This window comes from Puntigrus tetrazona, chromosome 19 (assembly GCF_018831695.1).
Source record: "Puntigrus tetrazona isolate hp1 chromosome 19, ASM1883169v1, whole genome shotgun sequence".
Classification (NCBI taxonomy): Eukaryota; Metazoa; Chordata; class Actinopteri; order Cypriniformes; family Cyprinidae; genus Puntigrus; species Puntigrus tetrazona.
This window is the reverse complement of record NC_056717.1, coordinates 15181614-15199729: the sequence shown is the minus strand read 5'-3', so window position 1 is coordinate 15199729 and position 18116 is coordinate 15181614. Positions and strand designations below refer to the sequence as shown.

Below are 18116 nucleotides of genomic sequence, written 5' to 3'. Positions count from 1 at the left end.
ATGAACAGGATGACGAAGCTAACAAGGTGGAGTGAGCCAAGCAATTACTAAGAAACTATTAAGATGGTCAAAGGAAGAAAGGGAAGTACATAAATGCTTCAAAATAAGAATCCACAAAACTAACATGAAACATAAAAACATGTTCTGGAGTCATGACACATGCTACCTTACATGATTAAAGTGTGCCATTTTTTGAGAGAAAGTCTTATTTCTATGGCTGTATTACATATACTTAAACTCTCAGTATATATGATACATTTAACTGCCAGCGAATATTACCTAATACCCCTTCCCCTTGACTTCAGTACAGGTGGCAGAGTTTGCCGTGGCGCTGCTTTTAAACTGCAAGTCTTCTGATTTCAGCTGGCACTCTCGGGAACAAGCAGAACTGTTTTGATGACTTCAGCATGCTGCCGTACCTGATCCAGGAAGGATACACCACGGCCGGCGGATCGCCATCAACGGGCTTCCAACGGAGGCCTGCTCGCTAGGTGAGTTTCTCGGTTTGGAGCGGAAGTCAGAGGAAGCGGTAGACGCGAGATCACTTCCAGCTAATGAAGAACACAAACCAATAAGACTCGCCGGGTCTTAGCACACTCACGCCTCGCACATGGTTAGAATTAGAGTGGTGCTGTAATGGAAACTTATGGACGTGCAGCTGTGCGGCTCCTAATGATATGTGCAATCTGTGCCGTTACTCACAGCTAGCTCATCTGTTGAGCAAACATGGCACTGGCGTTCACACTCAGAGCTTTCTCACATAAGCAGCACACACCAGCATCTGCGAGAGCGAAGAAGCACTCGCTCCTGAAAGACTTTGTCACTCTCATTAAACAGCACGTTTAGTAGGAGACGCGATCGTTAGGCGTTATGGCGCTCGCCAGCTGCTAGTGCAAATACAGTTTCAATCTCTGTCTTATTCATAGGAGAGGCAGGATTGAGTCAGTGCAGTTATCGAGTATATGTAGGATCGCGCAAGAATTCATGTGCGGTTGATCGTGGAGCGCATGGAATTTCTTGAAGCGTTTACAGATTTTTACGCAGAACTGAACACATCATTCAGAAGGTTCTACACGCGTTCAGCCCGTTGGGTTCATTCGGCAAAGATTGCTTTATTTCTGCTTGAAAGTCCAACTCAGAATACTATCTATACCTAAAATGGAGGAAAAATATAGTTGAAATTTTAACAATCACATTTGCATGCATACATTAGTCAAGACAAAATGATAGACACCAGCTATCATTTTAGCTTTTTTTTTTTTACTAGTGGGTGCAGGCCACACAGAAAAATGTAAGTGAGGAAAACCAAAATAACGTGAAGTGTGACCTGTTATAACCAAAGTCTAAATACAGTGGACTAACGGTAAAATTTGAGATAAAAATAAATAAATTTTGACCATATTATCTAATTGTGCACTGTATTTTAACAGCTGGATATTTTTTTTGTTGATTGTAATCCATTATATACCTTTTACATTTTCTGTAACTGTGATATAATGTGATATATTTCTTTGAATACATTTTGTTTTGACTGTACACACATACACATGTATGTATATATATATATATATATATATATATATATATATATATATATATATATATATATATAATAATTAAAAATATATTTCAAGTAAATATTTAACAAATTATTTAACTAATTATTAATAAGGAATTTATATTTATATATTTAATTTTTTTACCTCAAGTATGTAAAAGAAAGCATTAAAGAATTTATAATAATAATAAAAATAATAATAATAATATGATGATGATAAATAATTTTTTTAAAAAAGAAGGTAAACAAAAAAAAATTAGACATTTGTTTTGTTACACTGCAGAAAAATATATGCTCAAAAACAAGAAAGAAAAAAAGTGAACATATAACCTTGCCATTCAGGGGATTTCATGGCTGAATCACGTTTGACCATGTTTTTCATTCAACAAAATTGAATACATTTCCCCTGAAATTCTATGCAAAAATTCCATCTGCACATGGTTGTGGGTTACTAGTGTGTGTGTGAATGTGTGGGTGTGAGGTAACAATCAGAACAAGATAAAGGTGTGTAGGCGGTTTGAAAACATTGGCGGTGAATAAATTACTAAGCATTTGAAAAAAGCTTCTTTATGCTGAATGTGCTAGCTAGGTTAATATGTCTGTGTTGATCCCTATGTTTAGTCACAATGCAGTTACATGGCCTTTAAGAATGAGAGGTGTGTCAAATCGGACTGTTCTATCTGAGTAATCCAGAACATGTTTAAGCCCACTCATTTAAGTACAGGTGTGTGAGTCAGTGTGTCTGGTAAATGTTTGGCCACTGTATTCTATGGGAGAAGAGTGATCTGTGTTTGTTTTTTCAGCGGCATGTGTAAACCAACGGCCCGAGCTCTTCGGTTGTGCAGTAGCTGAAGTCGGGGTCATGGACATGCTCAAGTTCCACAAATTCACCATCGGTCACGCCTGGACCACTGACTACGGCTGTGCCGATGACCCTGAACAGTTTAAATGGCTCATCAAGTAGGGATCCCTGCTTTCTGTTAAAGCTCTAAACTACTGGTGAAAGTTTGCACTAATTAAGATTTTAGTTGGGTTACACTTTATTTTAAGGTGGCGTTGTTACAGTCTAATTATGCATTTAAGTACTGAGTAATATTAATTAATTACATGAACTATGTGGTTAAGATTAGGATACGGGTTTGGTTTAGGGTTAATTGAATTTAACTATGCATAATTCATTTATTTATTCATCAAAGCTGAAAACAGTCTGCTGCTTAATTTGCTGAATAGAACAACATTTATTTCAAATAGAAATCTATAATAATCCTACTATAGTTTCCACAAAATATTATGCTTCAAATCTGCATATTAAAATGATATTAGGAGCATGGGACTTTGAAGACTTAAATAATGGCGGGTGAAAACTATGCATTATAACATGTATTCAAATGTAATTGTAACAACATTTCATTTCATTTGATCGAAAAAATTATTCCAAATTGTTGACTGCTAGTGTATAGCAATAAGTTACTATCCATCTTTTTCGTGAAAAAAATGGACGAGGAAATTTGTAAATCATCTACTATAGGATTACTTCCATGTCGAAAACTTCCATGTTGGATTGAACTCTGACCTTTCCCACCACAGGTACTCTCTCTCCACAACCTTCCTCAGGCCCTCTGGAGATGGGACCCCTTACCCTGCGATGCTGCTACTGCTGACGGCCGATCACGATGACCGCGTGGTTCCCCTGCACACTCTGAAGCACGTGGCCACTCTCAGCACGGCGTGGGCCGCAGCCCCGGGCAAACCCGGCCGCTGATGGTCAGGGTGGACACGCGCAGCGGACATGGAGCCGAGAAACCCACCGCTAAAGCCATCCTGGAGGACACGCACATCTTCTCCTTCATAGCTCACACGCTGAACCTCAGCTGGAGGAATAAGAGAGAGATGCAGTAAACAGAATTAGCGATTTCACGACAAGAGCACAAATTATCTAGTGATTTCTAAAGATATTTGGCTGCGCGCTTATGCAGGGACTGAGAGAGGAGAAGGGCATTTGGGGAGTAAGTAAATGTTTTATATTTCCATGGAAGGTACTAAAATGGTTTTGTTTTTGGAGCAACTTGATTTTTACTTTTGTTTCAGCACAGCAGTGATCATTAAAGGTGGTTTTGGCAATAATAAACAACTGATTCTCTGTAAACGATGGATTCATTTTTGAATTACAGCTGTTCAATGTTTTTGCAATACCTCAAATGTACACTACAGAGGCAGTAAAGGACTACAAAATTACACATACAGGTCAGAGAGAACTGTCCCAGGCCAGCCCTCCTCAAGACAAATAACCACTGTTTAAACATTTACTATAGAGAAACCGCTGTAATCACTACTACAGTAACAGTTTTGTGGCAGAAATCATATATAACAAAGTTATATATTTATAAAGTTATATATTGTTATAAAGTTTTTATAACAACTTATTTTCATGGTTTTTCTTTATTACAAATGTTTAAAAATGCTAAGACCATAAACTATTAAACGTGTAGGTGCTAAACTCACTGTAAATATCACAAAATGCGGTTACTGAAAAAGCAACAACAAAACATATATATATATATGGTTGCACTGAAAATATCAAAGAAGTATTTGGGCACTTTCTGGTCGTCAAACGTTAACCTGTGGAGAAACCCGCGTGAACTTTAATGGGAAATTACTTCATTTTGACTAAAATGAACTTGAGACCGATCAATTAAAAGTAATTGCAGAAATAGCCCAGCGAAGTGAAGCTATCCCTGACCTCTGTAATTACTGCAGGGGAATATCGCGGACAGCCTGTCATTAGCAGAGCTGACCCGAGATCAGTTCGGATTTGCCTCTCTGGATCTGTTGTTTATAGCGGAAAGATTTGAAAAATAATAATAATGGAGAAGAAAATACAGGGGAAAGCAGAAAACACTTCGCATTGCATTGTTCATATCGCACATTAACATAATTACAACAGCGCTAACCGCGTGTAATTACAGACTATTCCATAACATAATTACATACTAAATGCGCATTCACACTTTTTTTGTAACTACACCAGATACTCAGATACTGTAGTGTAAAGCGTGACCTACATTTAAGGGTAGTTAGAGGCCCGAAATGAGGAGACGTGAAAAGAAATCGAAAATTAAAAGCGGGGGCCGTTTGCGTTCGACCGTGGTCACGGAAAGTTTAATCTGGGCTTGGCCAAAACCTGAGAATTAATCAGACGAAGCGTGACGGGCTCTCGGCGGAGCGGGGATCTTGAACCGTGGACCTCAGACGTGATGATTCAAACGAAAGTCTCGGGGAGTTAAAGCTGCGAGTCGAGATCCTCCTGAACGCTTTGAAGTTGAGTAAGCTGTTATTTTCTATACAAGTATGCATGTGCCGCTTTTACCAAACAGCTCTAATGTTGAAAAAACGTACGCTTCAGAATACCAGTATAGCCTAGTTTGGTCTGCTTTCATCGACAAACCAATCGATAAATCAATGATTAAAACACATTCACTGGATTAAAAAAAAACCCGGCATCATCCTTGAGTAATAACGAGTGACCTGGTCACCAGAAAAAAAAGTGTTTTAATTTACATTACACATATTTAATTTTTTTAAACAAAAGCTCTTTTGGATATCTTTACCTGCAGTAAGGAGTCGATATCGCTGCCTGCATGCGAAGAGCTACTTCTTAGACAAAAAATTAAATGTTATTAAGATTTATCAAGAATATTTTACTTGGGACCATGCATCAGTAAAAAAAGGGTCCAGCGATGCCCCCGAGGAACATACATCACTATTTTATTAGTGGAAGTAGTGGAGCGTTCTATAGGTCAGATCATCAGAAATTAAATTTAACAGCATATTCAGCTGAAATAAACAAATATTATACGAACAACAGCATCTATGAAAGGTTAACATTATTGCGATAAATAAAAAAGATCCAAAAACAACTAATTAGACATTCTTATGTAATTAATTTTTTTAATCAATTGCATATTAATATATTTATCTTTTCATCATTTCAAATTAACCTCCAAAATTACGTGAAAACAACAAAAAAGCTGGTATATTTTAAATACTGTTTAATATGATCTTTGCAATAAGTTGCCTGCTGTTAATGAAGGCCTGCCTGCATTATCGATACCAATAATGCTACTGATATCGCTTATTAAATAAATACACAAATGAACTGTCTATTTTGTTCAATCGAGCATGTCAATCTAAAGTGAATGCATAATGATTGGTTTTAGCATTTTAGACTCCAAGAGCATTTAATCATGATTCACTTTAAAGCCACTAAAAGCTCAGCAGGAATTCCAGAACACACCGTTCATCCGTTCCTTTCATGTGGCCCTCAGAACAGAACTTGCTGTTTGTCACTTAAATACACTCACACAGCTTTGACGTCTCTATCCTCAGTGATTGCACTGAACTCAGTTTACAGAGTGGCGTTTAGACCTCAAGAGGCGAAATACTCCCAGAGAGGCTAGATCAAGCCCGACTCCACTTTGTTTGTTCGCACTTGCTCCCGATCCGGATTAATTTCCCAAATCCGATTTGAGGCCTGGCACTCTAACTGCTCGGATCAAACTTTTGTATTTGAAAACTTTCCCCTTCACACCGGCTTAGAGGTGGACCCTTCTTGCTTCTTACTGAAGAGTCTTTTAATCTGAACACAAAAACATGTAAACACTCTCCTACACACACACACACACACACACACCAGTGCCTTGCTTCCTCACTACTGGGAGTCAAGTATTAGCTGGTGTATTTTCTTCCGCACAATGCTTTTCTTCCTCTTATACTTTCAGTTCTCCCCATTATTATCTCCAAGGGATTTTTAGTACTAATATATGTGAAAGGAGAGAAACCTTTGAAGCTATTGATATAAATGAACATTTGGATCCACTCAGGTTCAGACATCTTTAAACCTCTTGGAATGAATGACAACTTAATATCTAAGAAGAGAATCAGAATTAGATACTGTACATAAAACAGTGGGAAAGACGTAACAACATGAAATGTTAATAAATATTCGGTGTAATTTCATCCTGTCACTCATGCAGAAATTATCTAGCTGGAAAGAAAATCATTTATTAAAAGAAACCTTTAGATAAAAATACAGAACAAAGAACACCTTTTGCTTCCTGCTGTTTTTCCGGGGGTTGAAAGCTGACAGGAAACGCTTGATTGCCGCGCCTCGACATTGATTACACATGATTAAAGTAGACTCCATGTGTGTATGAATTCAGGCAGGTACGCTGGAAGCCAGGAGACCGCGAGCAAACACAATAAAGTCTAGGTACCTGTATTGTATTTTTTAATAACATGTTTCAATATTGCAACAGCCATCTGTTTTTCTAACAGGTAAAAATCATGAAAAATTCCAACCGAAAGAGAAAAATAAAACAAAAAAAAAAGGACTTGATTTCAAACAACTTTTCTTCAAGACTCGCCTAATTCAAACAATAAGTCATTTCAACACAGTGAGAGGATCTCATTCAACACATTATTATTCAAACAAATTATAAAAATAGATTGCATTTTCAAATACATATTTACAGTATCAAACAGAGATCAGAATGATACACTTAATGCAAAGGGGAATTGAGTCTTTTTTAGGTAAAGGGCTTTTTAAACATTAGAGTACAGCATGTCTTTGTCCTTTAGATTTTGTAGTGATTATTAATTCGGGTTATGCCACATTCACATACGACATGGCTGCAATAATGACAAATGTGCATCTCTGTATGTGTGTAATTATAAAACAGAGAGAGTGAAAATGATACTCTTATCGTTAAATTCCAAAAAGCTTTAATTGTTTATATCCTAAAAATCAAGAACAATCGACTATGAGAAAAAAAAACAAAAAACAGTCATTTGTTTTGTACTATATGTATTTGTGGCAAAATCCAGATCCAGCCTGTTTGTTACGGTCTTTGCTAATGAGATTTGCACCAACCTGTTTCTATGATCAAACTGTAAATTAGGATTTTACTCAATGCTGCTCAAACACAACCAAATCTTGTTCACACGCTCGCGTCACACAGTATTCTTAATTCAATAACACTAGAACATTCAGAACATTCTCGTTTAAGAACAACCACTTCCGTTGTACGAAACGCCAACACCAAGTACTAAACATGTCCGAGAGTATCAGACACCTGCTGTTGCGGAGTGTAATGAAATTTGTAAGCGTGTGAATGTATGTGTGTATACATCCCCGTCACATCCACTGACTCACTCGCTTTCAAAGTGCAGGAAAAAATTAAATCACACAAACGAAATCAAAGAGCGTTTTCATGAAACGAAACCTGAACGCCCAGATTCAGTTCAAACTCCGGTAAGCATCTGTAAACGGATAAATAAATCATCTAATAAATATGGTACAAGTTTCTGTAAGTCATGGACGCCGCAGTGCAAACATTGTCCCTATAGTAGACAGAACAAGAAAAACATTACGAGTACAGATGTCAGACAATACTAATTTCAACTCGGAAATTCAGAAATGAGTTTAAAGTGTGGAGGAAAGAAAGCAAAAAGAAAAAAGTAGACAGTAACCAAATGAAGAATACACACGGAGAAAGGGATTTACATTTTTAAGATTCCTTACATCAGTACTTATTTCCTGAAGATACAGCGAGATGTTCTATGGATGACATGCTCTCGGTTTAGTCCACTTTATAGGAGGATCAGTGGCTACAAAGCATGAGTTCTTTTTCTTGGACAAAGAAAATACATGCCGCCCTTTTGATTGCTCTGAGATCGGTCAGAGTCAACCTGCCCTTCTCCGGGGACAGTGACGGAGGGCACAGACCATCTTAAAGTCCTACTAATACGGACAGATCTTATGTCTTGATGAACAGCGGAAGAAAAGCAATCAGCACGCAGGTTATTCTAGAGGAATCATCTTGCTTGTGACATTGTCCCCCTCAGAAAACAAGAACTTGTTTGTGGAAGAAAAGAACCAGTGTTCACCCAAAGAGAAGATAAAAGGAATGAAAAAGGGAAGATTAGGAAGAAAAACGCCATTTGCAGTGTCTTGGTTATCACCTCCTGACCGTTGAATGGCCTGCTGGGTAATTATGAGAACAGACATCCATATGTCTTTCCTCGGTAAGCCAGCGCACTGCTGTGGGTCTGTCAGACTTGCACTCCTCGGCCGTGCATCTGGATAACCTGCGCTCTGAGAGTCTGTATGGCAGACAGGATCTGTTTCTGGTGCTCCAGAGAGGTGATGCCGAGACTCAGCACGTCCCTGCAAGAACAACAGCAGGAGTTACACACAAACCGATTAAAACAAACACGTTATTTAGGACTTCATTGTCACTCACTGAACGGTCATGCGAGCCACTGATTCCAGGTAACAGTATCCAGCGGCTGTGAAGTTGTCTTTGTAGCGGCCCATGTCTACAGCTTCTAACCACTCTCCTACTGAACTAAATGAAGGGAGGAGGGAAGCGTTCGCTCTGCTAGGGATACAGATGAGCCCAGGGTCCTGGACAAACACCGAACAGAGATTTCAGAGTGAAAAACAAAAACGTAAAAACATAAAATGGGATGATTTGCATGGGGTTGAGAACCACGAGAAGCTCGTCAGTACCTGCGTCCCAGGGTGGAGGACCCGATGTTGTCCGGGCTCCTCATGGTCTTGCTGAGAGCGCTGTGGATCTGGGTGAAGGTGGGTCTCTGTTCTCTCCTTCTGCCAGCAATCCAGCATGAGCTGGTGCAGAGACGGCGGGCAGTTCACGGGAGCAGGTAACCGAAACCCATCCTCTATAGCTTTTATTACCTGTAATAAAAATACACACCAATTTTTTATTCATTTTATTATTGAATATTTGGAGTAATGGAATATAACGGGCCCATAACAAAGACTGTAAAGAAATACAAAGACTGTTAACTCCTATACTTTTGAATGGGAGAAAGTGCAACGCACAATATGGTGGGATAATCCCACCTTCTAAATGAAAGAGACAAATCGTTGATCGAAGTCATTGTGTCACTGCAGCGGCCGTTAGAAGCTCAGGTTCCCATAGAAACATGAGACTGGTGCATGAGCATTCATATTAAATGCTATTTGAGCATTAGAAACAACATTGATGGGGTGTTTAGATTTCAGATTTTGTTGCTGATTTGAAATATTTAATTTAATCTTTAGTTCGGCAAGCCGTTTTTGAGATTTCAGGATTCCACATTCATTCAGACAGGACTTGGTCTTAAAGCAGAAACTTACATGGTAACATTCATTAATTTCAAAATGTTCAGGTTTTCTGTTTATTTCAATTTGAAAACAGATTTTAAGTGTGAACTCAGACTTTTGGACCCCATTGTATCTCATTAAAGGAATTAATTTTTCCAGGAATCTCACAAAGCAGTCAAAACTAATAATGACATTTCTGAGACAAATTAGCAAATTTTATTGCAGTAGGCATTTCAAAATATGTCCTTGACGGGCACTCCTCTATGATTCTCTTTTTAATAAATAATCCTAAATACCATTTCATTAAATAAGAGTACTACTTAAAAGTCACTTATGACAACACAAACAATATTTAAACCAAATGAAAACATGAAAGAAGCATTAATGCCGTTCTTCGAACCATAAAAATGGAAAAGGGTTTAGAATTTCATTATTTTGTAGAGAACAATGGTTCTTTTGTTTAAAAGCTTTACACGATGAGGTTCTTGAATTAATGACTTAATAATGTGTTTTCTCTCATATAAACAGAAGAAAAACAGATTTGGCCTTACAGTCACATCAGATAATAAATTTATCAAAAGCAAATAAAATACATGAACCAATACAAAATGAATATCCTAATATCCTTTTTATTTCAGTGTGAATTTTGAAAGGCGTCTTTGACTGGAAGTTCTACAGATTAAAAGAAATCAAAACAAAAAAATTTGCTTTCTTTACATTCTTAGAGAATATATTATTATCGGGGTTCAAAAAGTGTGATGTCCTTCAGCCGGGGTTTATTTCAGAGACTAGTGGGATCTTTGCTGCAGGCGTGAAAAGGAGGCCACACGCCGCGTGACTTCTGAGTCTGATTGGTCACGGAGCTGAAGTGGACTTGAAGTCAAAGTGCACACACACATACACACGCTCTTTATCTGGGGTCTTTAAAGGCCCTTCGCTTTAGCTACTTTTAAATTTTTATACAAATGCATAACTCCTCACTTCACACAGGAAAATCCCATCCTACCGACAGAGAGAGGCAGGGAAGAGAGAGAGAGGGAGGGAGAAAAAGAATTTAAAATCACAAACGAACGTAAAAGGATTTTTAGGGAGATATAAAGGGGGAGGAAAAGCAGCCGCCCAAAAGAGAGAGTAAGAGATACAGAGAGAAAAGGGCTGTTAAAGAAACACCAGAAGAAAAGCCATGCACAGGTGGTGATACATTACAGGAAATATAAAGCGACAGACGTGCGTCTTGGTTGCCCATGTCCCAATACGGTCTCTCCCGAAAGGACATGACTTCCCACATGACAATACCAAGCTCCACACATCAGAAGCTGAGCTGTAACGATGGTACTGTATGGCCTCTGGAGCCGTCCACAACACCAGACTCTTCCTCCGTGCTGAAAGAAAGACAATCCCTGTTATTTCTAACAAACGCTTACTTTATGCTTACTACTACTACTCAATGACCACTTACTAATTAGGTTTTATTTGATTTACAGTATACTAATTACAAAGACAATCTCCACTGAAGCAACCTGAGGTTAAGTGACTCGCTCAAGGCTTCTTGAACTGCTCTTTGCAGCGTTTGAACCTACAACCTTTCAATTACCAGCCCAGAGAAACAAGATACAACAGCGACCGTGATATCGCTAATAGGAATTGTTCCTGGAATAAAGTCTCTCAAATATACTAACGACGCTGAAAAGGCACAGATCAGTTTGACAGATTTTGTAGTGCAACAACGGGAAAATAATAAAAAAGGAAAATAGCAAAGGAAAGTACATTGCATAGGAAAGCACATAAGAGAGGAACACAAGCAAAAAATTTTGAATGTTAAATGTTGATTCAGGAACACGTCCTTGGCAAACACCAAAAAAAGTGATATCACGGTGGGAGTGTATTGTGTAGGTGAAAGACAGGGATATTGAAGCATACTGTATCCTTACTTCCGTGTTCATTTTATCATAACAGAAGCATGAAGCACTGAGGCATACACAAAATACGCTGCACATTCAGCTGAGTACTTGCAAGAAAAAAAAAAAATTGCATAAAAGTTTGATAAACTAGATAAGAGCTGTGCTTTGACTTTTAGAGAAATGCTGACTACCATTGGCTCTTCGAACTCATTCAGAAGTGTTTGAGAGTGCTGTGTTGCATTATGGTAAAATACTCACTAGTGTGCTGTAGACCGCCTCTATTTTGTCGTCCTGAAGAGGTCTGAAGCCTGACACTTTGCAGACCAGGCTGCTGTTCACCAGGACTTTGTGAGCGGCCAGTCGGCGATGGATAAAACCCATCTCTGCTCAGATACTTCATCCCAGATGCCACTCCGCTCAGCAAATCCACCAGCTGAAGAACGGTCAACTGACCTTCATGTTTCTGTCAAAGTGGAAAACAGAGGGAGAAGAAGAGAGAAAGAAAGGGCGGAAGTGGACAGGAGAAAAATAAAGGATATTGAAGTAGAGAGAAGGAAAAGAAAACAGGAAAAAGAAAGAAAAGCAGAAGAAAATGGTACAGGAAATAGGAACATATAATGGAGGGGGAAAAGAAATGTAAGGAAAAGAATGTAATAGAAAAAGAAAGAAAAGGGGAAATGAAAAGTAAGGAAAGGAACATAATGGAGAAGGAAAAAGAAATTGAAAAAGGAAAAGATACAAGGAAAAGAAGGTAAGGAAAGGGATTGAAATGGAAAAGGGAAAGAAAAGAACCATTTAGAATATAAAAATCTAATATTTATGAAAACTTGAAACAAATAACAATCATATCACTTCCTTTTAAGAATTTTACTTCATCCGACTCAGACGAGATAAAACGCCTCACTTGGCCTTTTCCTCTATTTTTTCTTTTTATCAACAAATTGCATCTGCGGGTTTTGTAATACAACTTAAATATTTCATCTATACCATTTACTGTACTATCTCAGCATTTTGCATCTGATGACTCAGAACATTATAGTCAGCAGAACAAACGGACACTTAAAAATACATTCTCTTACCCGCAGGAAAGAGTCCAGGGATCCGTTGGCCATGCTCTCTACCACAATCATCATAGTGTTGCCTGCAGCCAAAAAAAAAACACACACATAAAGAAAAAAATTGGATCATGCGTTTGTTTAATGCTTCAGCTGGGAAAGAAGACATGGTGCGGTTGTCCAAAGGGCACAAAAAACACATTTTCATAAAAGTGTTACGTAAGAGATTACGGAAAGTCGCTCTAGACAGATAGAACAGCAGAGTGAAATAAAATATAATAGATAGTTTTAGATGAGAACCTGCAACCAAGCAATCAGAATAAAGTATTCAACAGCACTGTAATAATATCTGCCGTGTCTGTATTTCCAGTGAGCATTAGACAGTGAGTGACGGAAAGCGGCCCAAAGAAAGACGAGGGAAGTACGCTCCATTAGGGAGGTGGGTAGCGGTAAATCCCCAGGTGTTAGAGCAAAAGTGAAAGCAAGGAAGAGAGGTGGAAAGAGAGAGAGAGAGACAGATCCCTCAATCTTGTACACCGACACCAACAATCTGCAGAATTCAGTGACCAGCCCAATGAACAGGAGGCTACGCTATCAGTCTGGTCAATCTACCGTCCCCAGCTCCATCACACCTCCTGCGTGGAGGAGCGGACATGCCTGACCAACACCAATCAGAAGACCTCCTACTGGGCTCTCGGCTCTGGGTCCTTCCCACCTGAGGTGTGGAGGTCTGACAGGTGGGCGAAGAGGAGGGTGTGCAGCTTTTAGGAGAAAAAAGCCAGAAAAAAGGTTTGCAGGTGGAGGAGGAGAAGTCAGGGAGAAAGATTAGAGTCATTAAGGGGGCTTGCTGTGATTTGGCCACCAATTATTCCAACGTGAACATCTGCTGTTGCGCTCACTGCACACACACACTTAGACAGGCTAATTCAATCCCAAAATCCCAATTCATTTTTCTCTCCAAAATACCACTGAATAAATGGTCTCTAACTCTTCATTTAAAACAACAATTAAAACACAAACCAGTTATGCTTTGTTAACGAATCGCAATCTAAATTTGAATAGTTGTACATTTCAGTGGAGATTTTTCGTTAATTTACTTTCAAATAAGAGAGTTTTATGTACTATATAGACATACGCTACCTTTCACATTTCAAATCTCGCCAAAGTCGGATCGTTTATGAACACCTAAGTGGCAGAAATGGGTGAATGACAGCGTGAAATGTGATAGTAAAGATATTTATAATGTTATAAAATACATTATAATAATAATGTTATATTTACATTTCAAATCAAGGCTGTACTTTTATCAAAGAATCACATATGAGCATATTAGAATGATTTCTAAAGGTTCGTGGAGACTTAAAATGGGCTTTGCCATCACTGAATTACAGTTTGAAATATATTTAAATAAAAAAATTCACAATATTATGTGTATATTTTTGAAGAAACTAATAAAACTTTTGAACAGCAGTGTACATAGAAGTAATTTACATAAGTTTTAAAGGTGTGCTTTATGGATGTTTTTGACTCTTCTAAAGCCAAAACAACAACAACAACATAATATGTTGGAAGATATTTAGGAACATGTTATGTTTACATAGCCGCTTTCTCTGAAAACTAATGCTATAGCCAGTAAATCTATTCTAAAATCTTACACACTGCACCTAAAAGAACAGTAGCAAACAAACAAACAACAACAACAACAAAACTTAAATTTTTGGGTCAGATAAAAATAGGAAAGTTGCCACTATGAACAAAATTTTCTCCTTTCTGGTTTGAGTTCCAGAATTGAAAACGTTTTCAGAATATGGAATGATATTGATGGAAAAACAATGAAAAATACCAGTAATAGATGATTTGTCATTATGCACTCTAACAAAGACTGAGATTCACACTCTTGCTGTTGTTTTTACAGTTATGTAGTTCATGATAATATCATTTCTATATTTGAATTTAAAAGCTCTGTTTATTATTTGCATCTGTTTGGTACTGTATTGCACTGGCACTTGAAATTCTAGAACACTCCTCACACATACACAATATCCTACACACTTATGCACGTATGCAGTCTCTACATGTGTGCATTTTATCACTCTCTACATGCAGAATCAATGTTAAGACACAAATGTTAATAATTCCTTCAGCACTAATACACAAAGTCCCAGACTAATAACAGCACTGCTGTTCTTTAATTCAGCAAATCTAGCTTCCCCTCTGGTCTTCCCTGTCTTCCAAACACCTTCATCATTCCTCATCCCTTTCGGCAAGAACATGCTAGGCAAATCCATCTAGCGGTTTTATCTCCAGGAACATCACATCGATCAATCTAAAGATGGATCTGTTCTTCTCTCTCTCGCACATCTCCACCCCGAGCCAAGTTTCCTTCCATCACGGTTGTTGACTGAGAGTTACCAGTTTCATTTAAGCTCGATTCTCCTCGTTCTGTCCTTCCTGGAGGTGATAACATCTACAGCTCCTCATTGTCTTTGATCTTTTACCTCTGATGATCATCCATCCTGCAAGTATCGACCTTTCCTTCCCTTTTAGTTCTTGGGCTTTTGAGGACGGCCCATTTATTTAGGGGTCCACTTCCCAATAAAACGTCCGATCAATGGCTTATCATTCTCTTTTCCATTACTGCAGCGGGACAGCTGGCTCATCCTTCCTTCTTTCTTTTTCAGTGCAGGGACATACCATCTATTCTGCCTCCTGAATCTCTTTCAGGTGAGGGCCATTAAATCCCTAATTCCTCTCGTTCTTTGTCTTTCCCTATCCTGCCATTCATTGCATCTCTTTGTCTCTACTGACCTCTGGTGATGACTCCCTCCAGACGCACAATGTTGGCATGATCGAACTGTCCCAGAATTCCCGCCTCGCTGAGGAATGAGCGTCTCTGTTTTTCCGAGCAGCCCGCACGAAGGGTCTTTATGGCCACAGGCAACTCGCGTTTGCTGGGAAGCTTCAGGCATCCTCGACACACCTCCCCAAAGTCTCCTAAAGAAACAAAGTGCTCACTTTATGTTGAGTGTGTCTCATAATATAGCATAAATGAAGACACTCTCATCATTTAAAGGAACAGCTAGCAGAATCTTTTGGTAAAATTATATATGAATCACCTTTACGATACTTTTATGGTGCCTTTGCTTCCTGTTTTAAAACTTGAAAGCTCCAGACAGATATAGGAGTCAAATGGGTTTGGATATAACATCAGAGTGAGTAAATTATGACAGAAACTTTGTTTTTGACATGAACATAATGCCTAGTTTACATAGATCTTGACTCAACCTCATGTTGTAAATATAGATTAAATCACATATGGACCACATTTGTAATACTCCTATGGTGCATTTGCTTCTTTTTGAAGCTTCAGTCCTTACTCTTTGAAATTTGATGGAAAAAAAATGAGTAATAAACATCGAAAGAATGACAATCTTCCAAAGAAGACGATAAGGTCATGTGTGTTTGAGAAGTTATTGAATATATGATGACAAATACTTCATTTCTGATATTATCTAATGGCTAGTTTTCATAGCTCTAATGGAGCAGCATTGAAAACTATAAAACTGTCACAAAAGAAAAGGAATATGCAGACATATTAATAGGATAGTGGGAAAAGTAAGTAGGGTTTGACGTCTGGTACCTGTATGGACTATCCTCTCGATCTTGATGCTAGAGATGTCCAGCTCTTTGGCAAATGCATGAACAGCCTGAAGCAAATCTTCACAGGTTTCTGGGTCAATGTAGGTTCTTCTGGTTGGGATCTTAACTGAAAAAAAAAACACCATACAAACATATATAATTAGTGGTGCTACACTTACTATGACTTTTGATTCACTCCAAAAGGCCATATTTAGGTATCAGAATATCACGTGCTTTGTTCACACATTTTGGTTTTCAAATCTTGACCATCTGCACTGTTATTTTGGAAGTGATCTGACTTTCTTATATGACATAAGAGAGTGGCTGTCAGTGTGGAAAGAGAGGATGGAAAACTGGAAATTTGGACTCTGCTCATGCCCATCACAACATCTCAAAACATGCATGAGAGAACATAAATGACAAGAGGCATTTAAAGCATTCATGCATATACTGCGTCTAAATGCGCTGGTGCATTAACTCTTCACTAGTCAATACATGATGAATATGACGTAGTTTGCTATTTTAAGAAATGTGCTAATTTAAGAAGTGTATGTCTTCGCAACGCATAGTAACAACCTGGCAACCACATAGAAAACTAACATCATTGCACTGAATTTTGAATGTAAACTTAATACACTAACATAGTTTAACACTAACACGTTTAGTGTAGCATATGACGCTAATGCAGATATCAGTTTTATTTAAAAAGAAAATTCATAAAGAGATGACCATTTATTATTTTTCTGCTGTATTTTTTTCTATATGCTTGCATTATGTCATGCTTCATCTACTCAAAGGCAGTGCGGCAGTCTGAATCTGAAATGTGCTTACAAGTCAACATCGACCCGAAGCGGACCAGCATCTCAACTTCACAGTCTCATAACAGCTTATTGATCTGAAGCTCACATACATACACACATACTTAGGAATACAATTACGAAGCAAATTAAAGGTGCTCTATTCCATCAAGAGAGTGCGGCTCAGGATCGAAAGCCTCTTCAACAGGAATGAGGTTTTTCTAGCGCATGCCGTATGCACATGTAAGGCTGTTATTACAGTTATTTAGAGGTCCAGTTCACTTCCTGTTTGTTTCTGTTTGGGTTTGTTTTCATCAAACTAACTGATCCAGCCGCACAAGCTTTCATACATTTACACCAAGGTTATAGTTGCATAATATGCTCACTAAAACTAGCAAAATACTGAGCAAAGTGGTAACTAGTGAAATGTTGTGAAAAGCACAAGGTCTTGAGATTCTGTGTGACGAACTTTGCAAACTAGATGTTGTACGCCATGTGTCCTCAGAGACAGAAAGACGATCTTTTAGGAGGATTTGCCTTGCTGGTTAAGATATGAATATATTGAAAGCAAAGTAATTTACAGTAATATAATAATTTACCCTATAATTAAGTCTTTAATAATAATAATAATAATAATAATAATAATAATAAGCATAACTGACTATATTTTTTAACTGAAATTTCAGGCATGCAAAGAATTCACCTGGTTATGTAAATGTAAATAAAAACAACAACAAAAAACATAATACGAACTAAATAAAAAAATACTGCATGGGGGAAAAAAAAATGCATGTATACACATGGATTTTAGTTCTACACTTAAATGATCCTTTTTACCTTTGAAAACATTCCCCAAAGGAATGCCTTGTCAGATTTAGTCGTATCCCAAATGAATACAGTAACTTTGCAAATCTCCATACACTGACAGCCACAAAGCATTTATATGCATATACGTTTGCATATCTAAAGCATTAAATCCACAGTCGCTGGTTCTAC

At 38.0% G+C, this 18116-nt stretch overlaps 1 protein-coding gene across 1 annotated transcript in view; it reads right to left on the bottom strand.

Moving 5' to 3' along the window:
* Positions 1–7163: 7163 nt before the first annotated feature.
* LOC122323518 (ephrin type-A receptor 7) overlaps positions 7164–18116 on the bottom strand; it is a 114113-nt gene continuing 103160 nt past the window's right edge. The window contains 13 exon segments of the mRNA XM_043217398.1: positions 7164–8783; positions 8860–8977; positions 8980–9023; positions 9129–9215; positions 9217–9317; positions 10960–11027; positions 11030–11101; positions 11104–11110; positions 11888–12013; positions 12015–12092; positions 12709–12770; positions 15493–15678; positions 16325–16450. Of these exon segments, the coding sequence (XP_043073333.1) occupies positions 8669–8783; positions 8860–8977; positions 8980–9023; positions 9129–9215; positions 9217–9317; positions 10960–11027; positions 11030–11101; positions 11104–11110; positions 11888–12013; positions 12015–12092; positions 12709–12770; positions 15493–15678; positions 16325–16450 (1190 nt within the window). The 3' untranslated portion in view covers positions 7164–8668.